We start from the raw sequence: 21,819 nt of genomic DNA, 5'->3' as shown, positions 1-21,819 counted from the left end.
TAAGTTGAAATCACCCAAGAGAACGATTCTGGAGGAAGGCTTGGCATCCAATGAGAGGAGTGATGAGATATCTTCCTCGAATGAGAGTGTAGGCCCGGGTGTCCTGTAGATAAGGTGAAGATTAAGGGGGACTTTGTGGGGCAGGGGTAGGTATTTGACAGTAGTTTACCAGGTTGGAACACTGGTTTGCTGATTTATCTAATAGGTAGTGCCTTTTCAGCAATAAAGGCTATTCCCCCACCTTTAGATATCGGTCTATCCTTCATAATAATAGTTTAGTTGTCTGGGATGGCCAAGGATAGGGAGGGGCCGGATGCAGAATGAAGCCAGGTTTCTGTAATGGCTGAGATTTCAAGGTGGCTGGATGTGATGACGTCGGAGATATATCTAGTGAATGTGTAAGTATTGACCTAGCTTTGATGAGTGCTCCTTTGAGGGGTGCTAGGAGGAGTGAGCAAGGCTAGTGCTCCAATTTCCTTGGCCACCGTGGTCATGGGTGCATTAGCTGAGTGGTCACTAAAGTTAGGGTTGGGCAACTTAATCGCAGTTGGAGATGTAATCTTGTGAGAGGAGCAAGCCGTTGAGCTGTTGGTCAGTGGCATCAGTTGCACCCTCCTGGTGTAAACAGATCGAGAAATGTGTGAGTTGGATTTTAGGTCTACAGATTTTAGGATGGGCACGGTTTACTGTTTGGCTAATATGACTATCAATCGGCAAAGCCTTTGTGAAGGTGTTATTAAAACACTAGGCGAGCTGAACTCTAAGGCATCCAAAAGAGTTGAACATACTGTAGTACAGTTTGAAGGCAAAACATTGGCATTATTGATATCAGAAACATTGGTAGCAGGTACATTAGTCACTAGAGGATCTGCATCAGTTGAACATGCTATAGTACAGTTTGAAGGCAAAGCATTGGCATAATTGATATCAGAAACATTGGTAGCAGGTGCATTAATCACTAGAGGATCAGTTGAACATGCTATAGTACAGTTTAAAGGCAAGGCCATGGCATTAATGACATTTTCGATGCTAGTAGGGGGACCATCCAACATTATAGTCTCAGAAGCAATTGCAGTATGCCCAGCATGAGTATACTCCTCTACCGAAGCAGATGTGGCAAATAAGGCAATGGCATTATGCTTGCTAGTGTCCAAGGTATAACAGTAACTTTGGAGATGTGTGGCTGAGGAGCAGATGTGAATGGGTTTCAGGGAGTGAGGCTCTGTGGTTGATAGTTGATTTGGAGCCATCTCTATCTGGTGCATATTTTGATTGAGAGTTCTTAGCGATCCGCATGTTGGACCTAGTTAAAGTATTTGTTAGTATAGTTGTTGAGAGGCCTAATGCCATGTGTCGGCAAAGAGCAGAGTTCCTGAAAAGTTTGGGCTGTGTCTGGTTGGCAACAGGTTCTATATGTGAGTCTCTAGGGGCTAGCAGTGCGAGATTGCAAGTGGATTTCAAATTAGGGAAGTGGTGCCAGGCTGAGTGGGGTGATAGCCTGTATTGGGGTATGTGTCGGGTACCTGGCTTAGGACCCTGTTCAACAGACCGAGAACCCAGCTGAGCGTCTCTCAGGTGTGTTGGCTTTGGCGTGAGGAGACTCATGATGTGCTTTTTGAAGTACGAAAGAAGGTGGTTGTTTCGAGACAGTGTAGGGCTCGGCTAGTGTTCCAATTGCTGCAAGGGCTACGGTAGAGCTCCAGCTTGAGCACTGAGAAGCTACACAAGGGGAGCGCATTAGGAAGCAAGAAGATGGAGGGTGGGTTGCCCTAATAGTCAGGGAGCCTTTTGGCCGTAAAAATCTTGATCCCATGGGTATGAGGGATGAGCGGTGCCGGTGCCCGGAGTGGTTTGTATTCTGACTCCAGCTTGAGCCTGTGGAAACCTTGAGAGGGTGGTGTACGGAAATTACACAGCAAATTAATCGGTGTGGTCATCTTTTGAATGTGGTTGTGGGGTGCGTCGAGCTTGATAATGGCATCATTGTAGGGTTTGTGGGGGATGACACAAAGAAGTCAATCTCTCTTCTCTCTGTGGGGGCCTGTTAGAGAATGACCCTTTGATAAGTCCATGTGCTTACCTTCCTTATCAACTGCAATATGCTGGCCAAACCATATAACTATTGACTCACTCACAGAGTCGGCAGGACATCGGAGCAACGCATTTCTATAGTGTTGGATATGGGTTGCCCTGGTGAGTGGGGACGTGTCTACATTGGTGGGCGTGTGGGACAGCAATGCGATGCAGTGCCAGCTGAGACCAGCAGAGACTCTACTAGCCATATTCTATGCCCTTAGGTGATGGTCTTGTGGGGTGGCCGGCGTCGCCTGCACGCTTTATGCCGGGTGTCCATGCGAGGAAAACCATGGCCAATCAGATGGTTGCCGGTGCATCGCAGAAATCCCAGAGCACAGCAGAGATTGTACTGCTGTGGTGGCCATCTTGGCAAGTGCTTCCTCTCCTTGGGTGAATAGGACTCTGGTCCCTGCTGATGGCATCATAGGTTCCTGGATGGTCTCAGGGTGGGGGCACATGTGTTGGAAAACACCACTTTTATATGCACATTTCTCCCTCGCAGATCAGCAACCCTCTCCAGTGTTAAAAGCCAAACAGAAATATATGACCTCCAAAGGGAGGGAGACACAGACGCACTTTTCCTCACAGAAACATGGCTATCACACAACTACAAAACTATGACGCATGAAGCCATACCACTAATCCACGCCAACAGAGGAAACTGAAGAGGAGGCAGAATCATAATGGCGCACAAAGAACCACTCCCCTCAACTGACATCGAAGACTGAAAATCTCTCCTCATCAAGATCAAACTCAAGGACCAAGCCAACATAGTGTTCCTTCTGATCTTACAATCCAAACTATGCAACCAAACTTGCTGTCTGCATTTTTAACCTTTCTACCTACAATGACAACCTAATCATCCTGGGGGACTCCAACATCTTGTTTGAAAGACAGAACAAAACCACAGTGAACTCTCTCTGTGCTCTCCTGGAAACACAAGCAAATAGTATACAGATCCACCCACAATGCCAGAAAAACCTTGGATGTAATCTTCTGCCCCACTAATACCAATGGTATGGAGTAATTACTAGCTGATACCATTCTCCGTCAAACTTCAAACCTGCATACTGCCCAGAAATGCAATATTATATGCGACAAGGAAAAGAAACTGGAAGAATCCTTAACAGACCTGCTCAAATCGATTCACCCAAACACCGCCATACCGAACAGAATTCCCCCGGAACCAGCAGAAAAAATTGTCAATTCCTGGATCACAGAGGCCCTAGACCAAGTAGCACCAGCAAAACCTTTCAAAGCCACAGCAAAAAGATAGCAGCAAAGTGGTTCACTGAAGAGCTGTAGAACCCAAAAAACAAACCGCAAACTGAAAGAAATATGGAGAAACTATGACAATAAATCGAACAAAATAAAATACCAAAGACAACTCAGAATATACAAATCAGCAGTCTTCAAAGCAAAATCAATGTAAAACCAATCCACAAAAACAACTCTTCAGAATCACCAAAGAGATATGAAAAACTACATCCTGCAACAAAAGTGCCATCCCAACACAAGCACTACGTGACAACATCACTAAAAACCTTAAAACAAAAATTGAAACTATCAAACAGACCACTGATACAAACCGTGCAGCTACAAACACATAGACTGAACCACTGATAACTGGCGAGACGCCAACCACAACAAGACTCGTGTGATTTGAACTAATAGACAAAGAGGTTTTCTCTACACTAATGAAGGCATCAACCTCACAGGATCTAAAGAGACCTTTGCCCCCCCGGGCATCTACAAAGAAGTCCTCAACCACAGCACCCCAGCACACACTTATAGCATCCGATGAACCTATCCCTAAATAGTACCAAAATCATAAAAAAACGGCTTACATCAAACCACTTATAAAAAAACTAAGCGGAAAGTGCAAAAGACCCAAGTAACTACAGACCTAAATCCTACCTGCCCTACCCGGTGAAAATACTGGAAAATCATGCATACAAAATTCTACAAAAGCTACGTAGAAACAAATGGAATACTTGACCACTTGCACGTCGGCTTCAGACCCACGAGAGGAATTCAATAAGCACTCCTATTCATATGGGACGATTTAAAAATGAGTGCAGACAATGACACTCAATCTGCTCTCATGCTTCTGGACCTATCAGCGGCGTTCGACACTATTAGTCACACAACACTGATAAAAAGACTTGTGGAATGCGGTATAAAAGGCTACACCTTAAAATGGCTAAAATCTTTCCTCACAATTCGACCAAAAGAACCTACTTACCACCTTTTACCTTAAACACCAAAAACATCTCCTACGTCGTGCCGTAAGTCTCCAGTCTCTCCCCTCTCTTCATCAACATCTACATGCCCCCCTTGATGAAAATCATTTGAAACCACAGACTGACTGCCTACCACTACTCAAATGGCACACAACTCATTGTCACGATAGCCACAATCCAAGACCCAAGCAACACACTCAACAATTACCTCACCGAGCTATACAGCTGGATGACAATGAACAACCTCAAATTAAACCAAGCCAAAACCGAAATAATCATCTCTCCCCAGAGGGCAAAGCAATCAACTCACAACTGGACTGGACGTCTGGCAAGGGAACCCAACCAGAGACTTCAAATGTGATAAACAAAACTCATGGACAACAGGCTATCACTGGAGCCACAAGTCAATGCTATTAGAAAGAAATGCTTCTACCTACTGAGACCTCTCAGAGGGATGCTCCTCTAGCTCTCTTTACCACTCTTTCCTACATAGAACCCTTCCAATCATCTCTCTAGTATTGTCAAGAATTGCCTATGCAAACAGCCTCTACCTTGGATTGCCAGAACGGCTCATCAAAAAACTCAACAATTCCAAAACACTGCAGCAGGGATATTCCTGGGATTAAACAGAAGAGACCGCATTGCACCAGCACTGAGAAGCATACACTGGCTCCCAGAAAAAAAAAATGCATAAAAATTCATAGCCCTCTGCACTGCCCACAAATCATTACATGGACAAGGAGCTCCATTTTTCCAGACCAAGATCAACCGCTACCAACCAGGAAAGGACCTAAGATTAAGCAACAACCTCCACATCAAAATGAAACAATACGGAAAAAGGAAATTTTGAAAAACCGCATTCTGACACATAATTGCTGATCTATGGAACACAATACTAGGACAACAGAAGACCACCTCACCTTCAGAAAATGGCAGAAAACATGGCTATTCAACTGCCAATTACCAGCACAAAATGGACAATGCCAGCGATACCAAGAGGGACCAAAGGAAAGTCACCAATCACTAACCCCCAGCTTCCAACTCCTCTCCTCTCCCAGCCATGCATAACATTTAGATGGCTTTGTGAAGATTTATAAGTGTAGCCATGTGTCGCATTGAAGGGATTTGTGCAAGGCTGGCCAAGTGTCGCATTGGATAGAATTGTGGAGGTAGGTCATGCACTGCATTTGGATAGATTTGTGAGGATTAGCCAAGCGTCACATTTGGATAGATTTGTGAATATTAGCCATGCATCGAATTAGCTGCTTAATCCTGCTGCACTCAAAAGCACACTTTGTGTCTGGTAATTCTTGCTGCATAGAGAGGGGCTAGTGGAAGTGGCCTATGTGTTAGGAGTTTGTAGGAGTGGATAGTGTGATGAGCTTAAAGAGGGGCAGGGGAGGTAGCAGCCAGTGTTTTGCAGTTGGAAGAACTGGAGGGTACCATTGAGTTTCAGCTGAATGTGTTTTGAGGACATACTTGGAAGAACTTTGAGAGTAGCTAATGTACTAACCACCCTGCTATTACTGCCCTCCAACATAACTCCCAAGTAGTATACACACCCTATGGGCTAGCCAAACCACACACACACACCCAACATAACTAACATTTGCATATAACAATCTCAGAAACTGGACTTACCCTTACGGATATAACAAGCCAGTGCGCTCAACCATAACTTCCAACAGAACTACACATGAAACACACAAACACACTCCCAACACAAACACACTCCCAACACAAGGACCACCAGCATATAACAAACAACCCAGACTCTGGAGCTTCCCCTTACAGATACAACAAGCCAATGTGCAGGATCAAAATACCAGCCAAACTACACATGAAACACACAAACACAAACCCAACATAACAAACAATTTCATACAACAAAAAACACAAGCATTGGCCGTTATCCTATTGACACAAAAAGCCAATGCATTCAATCAACTCATCTGCAAGCCAAAACACAGAGACGCCAGTTTCTCCTGGTTCTGGGTCTATCCTACCTTTCTACCCTCACTTATCCACCCTGCCCTCTTACATGCAGATCCACGTCAGCACCAGGAGACCACCCTAACAGTGCGTGGTATAAGACAACATAGCATAACATGAAAGATTTCAGAGATTCCAATTGTATTTTAATGTAACTTAGCCAGATGGTATGAGCCGATAGCTCCAATCTGATGTTCTCATATAAAGAGACAAACAAGCTGAAAGCCATGATCAGTGCTGAGAGAGAAGGAACAGATCAACTTTACATTATTCTCTAGATCACGCAAAATATGATGTAAGCCTTTCTGAGGACTTGATGTTCCCGAGGAAAGTGAGTCCCTATAGTTCAGTGGTGGTCCATCATAAATGAGCATCCAAGTCAATCAAACTCTCAAGGCCCTGTCTTACACTTCCCTTCCCAAGGGCATTATTTAAGGGTGATTTTTCTTGGTGGTTTTCAGAGAGATCAAGTTCTAGGATAACGCCATCATTGATAAAATTGCTCTCTGCCTCTGGACGTTCTCTGGATTTAACAGTTGGGTGATTTTCCTTACTGGAACCTGCTAACATGTAAACATCGTTAATCTTCTTTTGAGTAAGGGGGACCTCTGAGGTGAATTGAGACAGGTTGTAGATTTAGTATTTGCCAAGCCTCTTAAGAATAAATTACAATGGGAGCTAGCAGATCTACTTTGATATGTTTCCCAGGCCGGAGCCATATCGGATGACAATAATGGGTATGAAGATGAAGTTTGTTTGCCCAAGAAACAGATGGAAAAGTAGGAATGTCTATCCACACCACTGTCTTAACGGTTTTATTGAGCGTTTCCTGACTTCCTGATGATAAGGAAGCCAGTTCTTGCCAGAATAGCTGATGGTAAAATAGGAGCATCTGTCCATACCGAGGTCTTACCGAGCATTTCCTGACTTGAAGTCGAGGCTAAAAATACCTCTTCAACCATTGCTGCTTCATTCATATGGGCCAATGCGCGAAAGACTGAAGCGTGTGTTAAATCTTCAGGAGATGACTTACTCCGAAAATCATACATGACAATGATCTTTAGGGATCCCCAAGGGACTAATAACCCCTATGGGTTCTCCTGAAAGAATTTTATCCATTCTTCAACATGTGCCTATAAGCTTAATTAACAAGAAAGTCCTTTCAATAGGATTCATTTCTCAGTTTCCAATTGGCAGTTTTCAAGCACACAAAAATACAGCACACGGCTCTACATCAATATCGAAAACAAGACCTCATGTCTGCCATACACCGGTGGCAGACTGCTGACTGCAGCGGACACATTCCAGACACTTAACCTCCACTTCACGTAAACTGCCTGTATTTAGATCTGGGGGTTGGGGTTTAGAGCGAGGCTCACAGCACACCCAGAGAAACTGTAGTTTGCAGAGAAAACACCAAGCACCAAACAAAGAGATTGATCTGCCGAGTGCAGCGGACACTTTCCATATACTGTGCGCACGCTTCACGCACGCCGCCAGTATTTGGATACCAGGGGCAAGGCGTACAGTGTGACTGAAAGCACGCCAGGAGGAACCATAGTTTGCAGGAAAAACATCAAACAGAGCGAGTGATCTGCCGACCGCAGCTGGCACTTTCCAGACACTTTACACGCGCTTCACGCACGGTGCCAGTATTTAGATCTCGGCCGGTTGGGGATTACGGCATGACTCAAAGCACACCATAGTTTGCAGGGAAACACCAAGCACCAAACATGGACAGTGATATGCCGACTGCAGCTGCCACATTCCAGACACTTTATGCACTAAATCCATCTTTATCCTAGCTGCAGTCTTTTGCACTGGTGTAAATAAACATTAACAGAATGTATTTTGCACTCGTGCAATATTTTTTGGTCTTGCACTGGTGCAAAGCTTCTGTCAGACACTTTTCTCCATAATGGTTTTTCCGCCATATTGAAAGCTGCCGATACATTCAGAAGTATAATCACTGCTGACTTCTTGTCATTGCATGCAGGGAGCAGCTGTAAATGCTTGTAAAGCCTCTTTGAGGGCAAAAAGCAGACTAACTGGAATGCAACCTGATTCCCCTCTAGATACCCTTGCTATTGTTTCATCATGAAGCTCCCCAACCCTTTCATGTTAGTGATTGGTCACCATTGCCGAACCCCAATGACTTTATAGTGGTAACGACCAAGAGGTCAGATCGGGTAGGCGCTATACCTTGTATGAACTATTATCATTATTATTATTGTCATTATTATTATTGTCATTATTATTATTATTATTATTATTATTATTATTATTATTATTATTATTATTAGTGATTTATACAGTGCTTCTTGCAGGACCTCTCCAGATTCCAAACGCTGGACTGGGGAACAAAGTTGTGCTGCACCACATTGTTCTGTTCCAAATGATGGCGTGTGAACACCATTCTTTTACATCATTGCTTGACATGGATCAAGTAAGGATTTTGAGAAGCTTATGCATGCACACCAATGCTTTCCTAGCAACATCCTAATCCGGCTGAGAACTTGCTAGGTGGGTTTTTTGGATGTGTCTAGCCTATGCGCAGAATGAAAATCAACCAACTACTATGAAATCAGAGAAAATATGAGTTCACACAGGACAGTAACACACTTGCCACTGCAGCAGCACAAAAGCACTCTACATCGTCGATACACTTAGAACTTTCAGGTCTCTTCCTATGAAGGGTGATGACAAGCGTGCCCGAGAACCAGCAAATAGATGTCTGCCCAATGATGTAACAGCATACACATTACCCTAAAAATGTGGTGTGCATGAGAAAATACACTGGCCATATATGACACAAATCCAGCTGGTATCAGGATGCAACACTACCTGTTTGGATGCATTTATTAAGTCAATCCACTGAATTACCACTGAAATCAGTTACTGTTACTGTCACTTGGACCTGTGGATTTACCAAGGGATTATGACTGGTGGTAAGGAGTCTAAATCACCAAGGAGATTTTGGCAGAATTACAGAGAGCAGTAATTCTGTTGCTGTAATTCTGCTGATTTTTGTAGGTAAAGTGAAGGATTTACCAAGAGCATTTTGCTAGAGGTAAATCTTTCACTTTACCGCCAAACTCAGAATTGGCTGGTGGTGCAAAAGTGACAGGGAAAGAATTTCAGCCACTTTTTTACCCCACTGCCGAACGTGTAATGAGGTGCTTGTCCATCAGTCTCTGCACACGTGTCCTTTTCCAGAAGGTGTCTGGTGTGTAGATCGAAGGCAGGGCTTCAAGCTCAATTGTCTCGATATCAGATTGTCCATTAATGTTCTTAATGGGGGGAAAAGATTTGAACTGAAAGATCTTAACATGTTGTTTTCATTTCGATCGTAAGAAATATGAGAACATATTTTTGTATTGAAATTCAAAATTTTGGTATGGTGTGCAATTCTTCCTGTTATATTTTGATTGAATCAATGTACTTTAATCTTTGATCCACAATTATTTGAAATTTGAGGATTTTTGTGTGATGGAATTGATTTCACTTGAAATATAAAACTTTACTTTTTGCTTAGAAATAGATGGGAACGGTCCTCATATCCTGCAAGGGTGCACAATGGAAACTCATGGAGTTTCATGTGGTTCATCTATATTTATGTGTAATGGGACATCTGCCATACAGATCTTTGTGGTTTTCACAATGTTCTTTTTCATTAAATAAGTTAAATGATTTTGCCGGCCGTGCCACCGCCGGCAATGAAGGCACGCTCTGGTACATGACATTTGATCTGCTGCTGCTAGCCCCACCAACGATCTGCTTTCCTTGAGGGTGGATGACGGCTCAGAAGCCTCCCCCTTCCACTGATACTGATCAGCAGATGGCGGTAATACCTAGCATGGCATCTTGCCTCTATTACTCCTGAATACGCGCTCTCTTACGGCGCACGCTACAGAAGTAACCTCTCTTTTAACTGATCGATGCCCTGCTTTATTAGTCCTTACAGAGACCTGGCTTCAGGCCCATTCGGCCTCAGTCCTGGCCCAGACTATTCCAGAGGGCTATACTATTATTCATTGTGATCGACCTGGCCCTCACCATGGCGGTGGGGTTGCCATTATAACTTTCAATGCTCACAACTAGATTGTCTACATAGCCTCAATATCGAGCCTTAATTACTTTGCTGTGTCATTTCTTCTCCCTTGGTGTGCCATATTCTGGCTATCTACCGCCCTCCTGGTGTTTATGACAGCCTACTGGAACCGCTGGGTGATTTTATTGCTGCTCTACAGGCACAATACGCTAATCTTATCATTCTTGGTGACCTGAATCTAAAATTTAACTCGCCCAGGACTGCGGCTCTAGATCTCTTTTACGTTAGTCTGCTTGACTTGGACCTGCCTCAACAGGTGTTAGGACCAACTCACAAGTCCGGTAAGACTATTGATGTTGTACTCGCCAATAAAGCCCTGGTTTCTTTTCATTCAGTTGAACCCATGGTCTGGACTGACCATTATTTGGTCACCTGTAATTTATTGAAAAAGCACGTTCCACCCAAGATTTTGCTGGAACCCATTCTACAGCACTTTTGGCGTACTGCCAACCTCCAGAACTTAGTCTATTCGGTTAAAGGTAAATGGTCAGCGGCCCTGATTCTCTCCATGTCTCTAATGTCTCTAATGACCACCTTGCTAATGAGTGCTGGCAACGAGGTAGCCCCCACTGCCACTTCCAACCTTGCAGACCCCCGTCTGAACCTTTGTTCACGGACCTCCTTAGATTGGAGCACCTGCGAGTTAGACAGTTGGAGTGTAAGTGGCGACACGCTATGATTCTGACAATAAACTTTGCTACAAAGTCGGTCTGTCAGCTTACTCAGTGTCCATTCTCACAGCAAAAAAATATATTTTGCTGAGAAGATCAAGCCTGCACTTAATCTGCCCAAGACCTTATTTTCTGTTATCAAGGCTCTGTCCTCCCCTTCTAAATATACCCCGTCTATAAAACCTACTCAGGAGTTGTGTGACTCCCTATCTAATGTTTTAATCATGAAAGTCAAGACTATTCGGCCAATTTACGAACAGTTTCGCCTCTCTGACCCACACATCTGCACCTGATAATCAGCTTAGTTATGAAGAGACTGCTCCGTCTGGCTTGTCTTGGTCACTTTTCCCTCCTTTCTCTGAAGATATACTCTCTAAAGCCCTGCTTAAGATTAAGTCCTGCTCCCCTGCGGATCCACTCTCACTTGGAGTGATGAAACAACTAAAGTTTTAGGTGAAATTACAACTGCTGTTAATCTCTCCTGTCAGTAGGGAATTGTCCCAGCTGAACTCAAGGCCGCTCTTGTCATCCCTCTTCTTAAGAAACCGTCCTTAGACCCATCTATTCTTTCTAATTTCTGTCCTATTTCTCTGCTCCCTTGTCTCATGAAACTTCTTGAGTCACAGGTTTCTCCGCTACTGTCTTCCTTTTTGGAGTCACCCAGGATTCTTGACCGGGCCCAGTCTGGTTTTAATCCTGGCAGGGGAACAGAAATTGTTCTTGTCTCTGTGCAGGAATACATGGCCAGGCTAGTTGATCAGGTGATCAGGGCGGTGTCGGCACCTTGATTCTTTTAGACCTTTCAGCAGCGTTCGACAACATCGATCATGCCATCCTGCTCAAGAGCCTGGCCCAGATTGGTGTTTCGGGCGAGGTATTGACCTGGTTTGTTTCCTTCTTGGCTGACAGATCTCAAATTCTTTCATTGTCACCCTTCTTTTCTAAACCTTCACATCTCAGCTGTGGTGTCCCCCAGGGTTCTGCCTTGTCCCCTATTCTTTTCAATATATACATCTTTCTGCAGGTTCGCCTCATTCGCTCCGTCAGCATCAGGTGCTATTCATACACGGACGATACCCAGCTGCTGATCCATTTAGATCTGGATCCGGCTGGGGTGTCTGTGTGCTTTTATAAGTGCCTGATGCCATTGGTGAGTGGTTGGGCCACAACTGGCTGAAATTGAATGGGGACAAGACCGAGGTGCTGGTGGTGGGTTCCCCTTCTGATCCTTCACTGTGGATCACTTCTTTCTGGCCTTATTCTCTTGGCCCTCTCCCTGTGGCTTCCCCCAAGGTAAAATATCTTGGAGTGACTATGTCAGCTGATCTCTCCCTAATGGCCCAAGTAGCCTTGGTATGTCAGCAGGGTCACTTTCAGCTTCAAATATTGAGGACATTGCTCCATTTGATTCCAGCATCACTTTGTCCTCCTTTAGTGGCAGCTATGATTCTTAGCAGGCTTGATTACTACAATTCCCTGTATTTGACGAACCCAAGGGGCTGATTGGCAGGCTACAACATCTTCAGAATTTGGCGACGAGGCTAGCAACAGGTACCCCCTATGAATCCCATATAACCCCTGTGCTATGCTCTCTTCATTGGCTGCCCGTGGCACAACGTATTCAGTTTAGGGCCCTCTGTTTCGCTCATCGGGCTGTGCACGGTATAGGTGCTGAGTACCTTTCTGCCAAATTTGAGCGATATGTCCCCAATCGCCCTTTACGATCAGCCTCTGCCGGTATGCTTTACATGCCCCTCTATCGCCGCTCTCGAGTGAGTGGCCGCGCTTTCTCTGTGTCAGCGGTATTGTTGTGGAACAGCCTTCCTTCCACCATTAAACTTTGGCCTAATCATCTGATTTTTCGGAAGGCTCTGAAGACTCATCTTTTCTGAACTATTGTCTTTGATCCTGCTCTGCTTTTTCTTTGTTGTGGTCGTTTTCTCTCCAGTGCCAAGATACCTCGGGTGAACGTGCGCTATATAAATAAATATAACATAACATGTTCATGAATCAGGACTCCACCCTTTAATTTTGCTTGCCTAAGATTTATGGAGAGGTATGTCCCATATTCTTTTTTTCATCTATTACCACCTCTTGTGCCCCAGTCTCCACTACATCTTTCCCAGCACCCTTTCTGTTTTTTTATATATTTAATTTTCATGTGCTTAATGTGCCTCGAAGGGCTCTTCACTTGCAATGCATGCCAACCCACATTCCAACCCTATTTAGTTACTGAAATGTAAAAGGCAAAGGACTCCTTCATGCATTGCCATTGCTGGCAGTGGCCTGGAAAGACCCCTGTCTGCATCACATGGCCTACGACAAGGCATTACAGGGTGCACGATAGTGACCATGTAGTTATAGTTAAATTGAATTTCCAATAGGAAGAGCAGTTTTTGGGCGGGTTATAACTTTGACATCATTCAATGAATCCACACAAAACCTTGCAAAAAAAGTATAGACTGACTCTGAACTGTTTTGCAAAGTTTGGTGCAGTTTTGCCAAAGGGGGGAAAGTCAGAATAGACATGAATCGAAAATAATTTTGCTCACGGCTGCAGCCCAAACCGCTGCAGAGATCTGCACCAAAATTGCACGAGGAGCACAACAAAAAAGCATGCTTTTCCAATTTGGGGGCCAGATTACAGAAAATGTGCACCAGTGGAAGTTGCATGGTACTAGCACTGGGACAATGTTTGCCCTATTTTTAAAAACACTGAGACATATAGGATAACCATTGCACCATGACAAGTGCAGTTTGGCATAGTATAAGCACTGCAAAAAAGATTCACTTTTGACAAATTTTTGCACCAGGGCAAAATTTGACCAAGTGCTAATGCAATTCGGTGTTAGCACTAGGGTAACCTTTTCCCCGGTGAAAACATAAGGTAAAAATATATCTTGTTTGCACTAGGGCAACTTTTGCCGTGGTTCTTGTAGCATGCCAAAGTGCACTTGTCATGTTGCAATGGATTTCTAATTCATCCCAGTGTTTTTAGAAATAAGGCAAACTTTGCACTTGTGCTAATACCGTGCAACTTTGCACTTGCACTGGTGCAAGGTTTCAGTAATCTGACTCTTGGTGTAGATCCATCCAGTAGATTTTTGTACAACTTCCCAAAAGTCGGTAAAAAATGTGTGATATCTCTGTTTGGTCCACAGAATCACATCTAGGTTTGGTGTCTTCAGAGGCCCCTAGACCAATCCGTTTTTGGACGGCTTATTACTTTGGCACCATTCAATGAAACTGGTGACATTTTGCAATAAAAATATAGACCCAACCTCTAATGTTATTACAAAGTTTGGTGACATTAAAGTTATTACAAGAGCGGGACAAACTGGAGGGGGTTCCCAAGATGTTTGGATGGCTTATAACTCTTGTGATGCAATGTCATCGATGATGCCATTTGTGATATCATCTTTGATGTCTGAGTGTTAGTCTTAGCAGTGCATTGTGGGGGTGCAAGTTATGGTTGCATAGCTTACCATAAGTGCACATTTCTTTGGTTTTTCTATTTAGCCTTGCAACCATAATGTCCCTTTAACAACGTTTTTTCAATGAATCCCAGCTAAAGCTGAAAGAGCCAGAAATAGGGAACATCCTAAAGCACAGCCCTTTGAGTGAAGGCCATGCACTGTGTAATGCACCTTTCAATTCCCTGGCACATTGAGAAATTGTAACATTTTTGTTGTGGGCAAAGCTATCTGGGATTTGAGGGTCAGTCCACACGCAAAATGCAGGTGCTCCCTCCCCCACATGTATGAACAATTGACACATGCAAGTGGGGATACATTTTCCTGAATCATTTCCAATTATAATTGACTATATTAGAACCTTATTCACATACATGTAATTCATATTATGAACCTTGTTCTGTGCTCCTAAGAAACTAATGCAGTTCAATTAGCAGACTATACCTGTGTAGAAATGTAGACACATATCACACGAAAGTGAACACGTGCTTGCATTTCCCCTTTCAAAGTTCTAATTTAGTACAGCTCTAGAAATGTTTATATTGTTTAAGGCACCGCTTTCGTGTTTGAAAGTCTCTTTTATAAGAAAATGGACAACATTTGTAACTATGTTTGGTAATATAATACTCTTCAAATATACATAAATATAGTACTTTTTCACATTTCATGACAATATACAGGAACAAAGAATAGTTAGCTGGGTTGATAAATTGCATTGTATAAATGAACGGCTGGGGACATATTGCAGAGGTTTTGCACTGGTGCAAGCACAATTAGAAATGGGGCAAAACATTGTCTAAGGGCAAACAAATAGGGCTTGTGATTCAGGCCCATATTCTTTAATCAATGGTTGCACACTGGTAAAGGACTAGGACAAATATTAATTAGAAAACATTAGGTTCAGAGTTTCAGAGCTGAATGGTGATGATCAGTGATAAATCTATTCTTGGGATCCCACAATTTTAGGGGCTCTTTAAGAACCCTCACTACAATGTATTATTGTATCTATCCATTGGCTGCCTAGTCTTACCCTATACTGGCAACAAGGTTGTTCTCATCACCAAATAGACAATGGGCCTGATTTACAAAAACCGTTTTTGAATGGGAAAATGCCATTGAAAAACACTTAGTAAATCAGATCCAATATGTGCTTATTTGCATAGAAGCTGATTTCAACATAATACGATGCAGTTTTCCTCCTCCCCCCCCTCTTCCTTCTCATGTTCCCCCATTACTGCGTTCCTATCTTCTAATTTCTGGCCCCAGTGCCAAATTCCTCCTTTAATTAACCCTTTGTTCAATGACATTATGAATCAGAAAGACAAATGTATATTAGCTTTTACTTCTAATGTAGTCACATAGTCCAAGAATGCGACAATGAACAGGATTGGTTTAAAAAGCTTGTGTCAGGAAAACCTGTTAGAAAAAGTTCTAATTTTCCTCTGATATGATTGTTTTCACATTAACAAAATTTCCATTTCCCTCTTTTCAAAACCTTATTGAAAAGATTATAGAAAAAAATAATTTCCGTGCCCCTTTACAATATCCTGATGATCAATCAATTATCGTATCCGTATGGGAAAAGAGTCTCACCTGGAAACTGCAATCTCGGATTTCTGTTTTGAAATGGCTGCTGCTCTTTGTGCTCCTTCCACACTTCGGTCAACCTTCTGCCTAACCTTAGCGCTCTTCAGGGGTATCACCCGCTTCTTCATCCCTTTGATGAAGACATTGTTTCTATACTTGCCTTCCTCCTTCCTACCATCTGGCAATGTCGTGCAGCCATATCCATGTCGTAGGTTATCTAGCCACTCCCCTTCATATTTGAGACCACTGGTCCGCTCACTCATCCCAAAGCCGGAGCGCTTATCATTCTTCCATTCGCCCATGTAGACCTCAGTGGTGGTGGCATCGATATCAGACTCAACTGGAAGGAAATCATCTCCTTCAGCGCCTTCTCCTATGCTCACGGAGGAGGTGGCATCACTGGCTGCAGAGCTGTACCCGCTCACACTCTTAAGGAAGCTCAGTTTGCTTCTCTGACTGGAAAGGGACGTCTTTGATTCAGATTTTGTAAGTTTGCCCAACAAGGAACCCCTTCTGAATAGACCTTTTGTTTCTTGTTTTACGATTTCAGGATCAGAATAGAGAGAGAGTGCAAACCCCCCACGGGTTATAGTGGGAGAGACAATGTTTTCTTGCGAAGATGGGAGCGTGTCCTGATGCACTAAGTGGCCGTTGCTGTGCTCACTGCGTAGAGAGGTGAGGGAGGTGCGCAAGGGTGAACGTACCACCGCTGCCATGCCATATGGCACACTTTGACGAACACCATATCCGTGACGCATCCCGTTGGTGAATTGTCCTTGGTATGTTCCTAAAAGCAAAAATAGAAATCTCATTAGGTAGCGTCCTTTATTAACCAACATACTGCTAAGAGATAGATCACTTGGTTACCTGCCCCCAACTTAAAAAAAAAAAAAAACATTTCTATGTGTGAACAGGAGAGAGTTAGTTATGCATTCAAATTCATAGTAAACCTGGACTTTCTATATCTTTTTAAAGGTCTTTTTACAACCTATTCTGAGAACCCACATACCCAGATTGAGGTTATGACATTCTGCAAAAAATGTGAATTACAAACTCAGCCCTTGTCCCTTTCAAAAAAATACCAACAGGGCTGCCAGAGATAATCCTAGCTCTAGATCTCAGATCTGAATATTTGATACAGAAGTTCAAAAGCTCATTCCTACTGCCAGTTTGTTTCTTTTAAAATGCATCTCTACAAACCAATGGCAAAAGCCTAAATTCCACAAAAGGCTCTTTAAGCGTGATAGTTTCGAACTAGGATCTGATGGGACATTAGACAGTCATATCCACAAAGTGGAAAGTAGTATGAATAAAAACAAGTGGGATAAAAATGCCCACAACCATTTTGCATTTAGCAGTTCCTGTGCTGCGAGTGGCATTTGCAGCGACATGCAAACAAAGAGGATATGGACGACCAACATCTGTAAGACAGGAGATATTGATTTGGTTTGTATTATAACTTGTCCTGGAGTTTCAGAAACTAGTTTAGCATTCTTCACATTTGGACTTCACAGATATAGAAACACCTTATAGGTGATCTGAAAAACGGAAGTTAAATCATGGTTTCCAAAATAATTCTAAATTTCCTTCTCCCAGTCTTTGTCACTGATGCACCATTTTTAAACCCCTGAGCGATAGTTATATAAATAATCTGCACCAGATGCTTCGCTACCATCTCTTCTATTGAGGTACGGGAAGATTGTACCGGCTAGGATGGATTTATTTGATAAATCAAAGTTCAGGAGTGGAAAAGTGGGGTGCTGGTGTCATGTGGCCATCTGGTCGCAAGTGAATACAAACGCCATGCTGAGTTCTTAACGTTGCAGCCGCCTAACCAAATATGCCTTGGGATCCTGTGGTACTGGTGGTTGCTTTCATGTTGTCAGCATGTTTATCCTGGCAAGCCTTTTTGAAAGTAAGTTCAAGAACATAAAACACCTGACAAGCCACAACACTCACCACAACATTTACATAAGTTCAGGCAAATGCAGTGGCTTCATCTAGCAAACATACTACTTTCAGGTGCCACAGACTGTCCAGTTGCATCTCCCAACTGGAAAATATTTGTTCATCCTATTTGACTTACTCCTAAATTTAAAACAATATGTAAAGCAACCACTCTTGAGACTTCGCTACCTTGAAAATGTTGTTGAACTATCTTATGTTCAACAAAGCAGGTCTGAGCAAGTCAAATTTCCCTCAGTTAGTTTCCTCAATGCACTTTTTTAATAGGAACACTCAATCAACACTTTTTATTGGGAGAAAGAGGTATGTTGTTGGAACCATTTTGAGATAAGAAAATACCAGGTCTTAGCCACCAAAACAGCCAAACTGGCCACACATCTTTAAATAAATTGTAAACATAATTTCTAACATTTTTTTAAAAAAGGCAAGTGCTTAGAAAGTATGTTAATCTGCAGACGAGTGCAGTCCTAATGGCTCTGAAAGAAAGAGCCAAAGCAGATGCTGTAAAGCATTCACTGACAAACATTCTGCATCCAAGATGGTCATGGACCAACTCCAGGCACCATACAGGAAGACCAGTGCAAGTTTGTTTCCAATTCCAAGGTGAGCAATCCTGACCCTTCTGTGCATTTACACCCTCAAACAAGAGTAGAAATGGATTTGAAAAATGGTGAAAAGAAATGCATAACGATTTTTTTAAAGCATCACATGCAGTTCTTCAGGAAATCCTCATGACATACGACTATACCTCTGTTTTTCTTGGAATGGGACAGATTAATCTGGGCAACAAATCTGTCCAACTCATAAAGAAGGGCACGCTGCTACTCAGAAACGTCGCACTGCTCAAATCCTGGTGTTCATTAAAGGAAGTAGGGAACCTCAAGAGGATATACTTATTTATTGGGTTGAACTGTATAATTATAACAGGTTACATATTATATACAACTGGGAGAGAAGCAAATGCGTGCCCCGCTCTCCACGCTGCTCCAACCTCCGTCCTCTCCTCACTTTCCACCTCTCCTTCTTCCGGAGCTCCACATTCCGCATCACGCTATATCTGTAGCATCTGACAAGGAAAACGTTTCACTTCTCACACCCTCTCTTTCCACACCAGTTTCACCACCCACATCACCTTTCGTTCTTCCCATATCTTCAGCCGGTTCAGACTCCATCATCATCACCCTTTCCAGTTTCCACACCCTGCTATCCTTCGCCCTCAGTGCATGCCTGAACACCTCAACTACTTCAATTGGCTTAGACCATCGACAGCCATCACCACTCAATGCAAAGGATAATTTGATCCTGACCAACCCTTGACATGGGGAACTCTGCATTTCCTGAACTGTCTGTTGTCTTGCACAGCCTTGTTCTTCATCTGACTCACTCTAATCCTCTCTTCCACACCATCCAACTTCACCTCCATCCCTGACACATCACCCATCAAAACAGGAAAGAGCCTTTTGTGCCCTTCCTTCCCCTACTATGCGCAAATGGAGAAAAGCCTGTGGTGCAGTGTTCTGGGGTAAATCAATGGGCAATCATCATGCTCTTTACTACTACCTTCCAATCCCTTCCATTAGACCATTCCCATCTGATTGCTTCTTTAATTATCCTGTTATATCTTTTCACAACCTCATTGGTTTGGGGATGGTATATGGCACTGGATTTATGGACAATAGCTCTCCTTTTGAAATATAGTTCCTTCGACTTAAACTGTGGTCCATTATCAGAGAGAACTACCCCAGGGTAACCCTAATGCTCACAGAGTTATTCCCACAACGCAGTTATTCTTTTTGTAGTGGCATGTGGGGTCATCACCACATCTGCCCATCTTGTTAAAATATCCATAACCACTATACAGTACATCTGACATCCCTCACTCCATATTGGCCCAAGCACATCAATCGCCAGTTTCTCCCACAGTCTTCCCGGTATGCTCATGGGGCATTTCTCACACACACACACCTTATCACTGTTAGCACAAAGAATACAAACCCTAACCCTCTTGTCAATCTGGGACTCGCATGCCGGCCACAAATGATTGTTCCTTATCATGTGCTTTGTCTTCACAATCCCTTGATGCCTTTCATGACTGAGACGTATTACTTTCACCTTCAATCCTTCCGGTGGTACAAGTTTGTCACCCCTCATGAGGATGCCATCACATACATGTAGTTCATCTCTTAAATTACATAATCCTTCAACACCTGCCTTTCTCGCTGTATCTTTATTAGTACTCCTTCCAATAGGTCTTTAATGATAATCTTTATTTTGCCATCTTTATCCATTTCCTCATACCACTCCTGCTTAGAATTCGAGGGTTCCCATACCTCAAAAATCGCATCCTGTTCCTCATTGGCATACCTAGCATCCACTCTATTAGTCATGCATGACAGACAATCTTCCGCGTAGTTCCTCACCCCAGGAATATAATCATGACCAGCGGCATGTGGTCGGTATGGAGTTCAAATTTGGTGCCCCAAACAAAACTCCTGAACTTTTCAGTGGTCCACTCGATTGCTAGAGCTTCTTTCCCAATAATTGAATAGGCTTTCTCTAGATCCTTGAGCAGGTGTGATGAAAATGCTGCTACATACTATTTTTGTCCTCAATTTGTGTGAGCACAGCACCAAACCCTCATTGCTAGCATCTGCAGTAATTTTGTTAAAATATTTTTTAAATTTATTTAGCTTTACAGTTTACAGTATAACTTTTAGCAAAGATAAGAGTTTTCCTCACCCATTATTCTCCCCCCTGGAACCATGTGCATTAAGCCTAACTTTTCTACAGTTTTTATTACAGTTCTTCAGGGCGGCTCTCTTCGCAAGGGCTGGTTCCAAAACAGACCTCAAGAAACCCACTGTAGTGATAATCAGCAATGTTTTTGAGCCCCCTAATATGCGTTTCCACCAAACGTCTGCCGTAACTGTTTTGTAGTCAGTTAGAAGGTGGCCAAGCAGACGTAACATTTGCTCCATAAAATGAGGGCAGATAGTGAAGAGATGCATGAGTTTTTCTGTCTTGTCCACTAAATTGTGAAATCTACATAAGGTGCTTTCGAATGTATTGGGGTCACAGGCTGCAATGATTTCCCCTGTGTTGCATACGTTGAATTGAATTCTCATAAATGTTGGATGTAGCCCTGGATCTGGACATCTTTTAAAGTATGGCTGAATCCATACCATTTTTCTCGGTTGCACTGCCAGGTCCCGATGAAGTTTAAACAGAGCCACTTCCTCAATTGTGATTGTTCAATCCTTTTGTCTGAGTTCTTTCTTTATTTTACCTGGATGAGGAGCAAATCTCCCAGTTGACTTTCCAGGTCCATGAGTAATGTTTCACAATACTTTACCCATGTCAATATTGAGGGTTCGAGCCATGCCGCAGTTCCCGCAGGATCCCTTCCAGCATGGTGTTGTTGAGTTATTTTGCCATTTTGCACATAAGCTCAGTTTCTTCCATTAAGCTGCCATTAATAAAGAGCTCAGGCCAAGTTCTTTTCTGATCAACTGTATCGGTAGCGAGCGGAGCATGCCAAGACATTTCTTCCAAAAACATCCTTCAATTTACGCTCACCATTTCTGTGATAGACTAAGGAGGGCTTTGGATCCATAGGTTAAAGTCAGAATTACCTTGACTTTGTAAAACTACAGTATGGGAAACAATGAGTATTTACAGTATTTCCCTTTCAAGATCAGCGT

At 43.1% G+C, this 21,819-nt stretch overlaps 1 protein-coding gene across 1 annotated transcript in view; it reads right to left on the bottom strand.

Moving 5' to 3' along the window:
* Nucleotides 1-21,819, bottom strand: part of JPH2 (junctophilin 2) — a 567,238-nt gene that overhangs the window by 349,945 nt on the left and 195,474 nt on the right. Inside the window, exon 2 of the mRNA XM_069651313.1 lies at nt 16,160-16,940. Within this exon, the coding sequence (XP_069507414.1) occupies nt 16,160-16,940 (781 nt within the window). The remainder of the gene's footprint in view (nt 1-16,159; nt 16,941-21,819) is intronic.

Source organism: Ambystoma mexicanum, chromosome 3p (assembly GCF_040938575.1).
Source record: "Ambystoma mexicanum isolate Mex_15411 chromosome 3p, UKY_AmexF1_1, whole genome shotgun sequence".
Taxonomy (NCBI): Eukaryota; Metazoa; Chordata; class Amphibia; order Caudata; family Ambystomatidae; genus Ambystoma; species Ambystoma mexicanum.
Note: the sequence above shows the minus strand (reverse complement) of the source record. Positions and strands in the feature narration are given on the sequence as shown.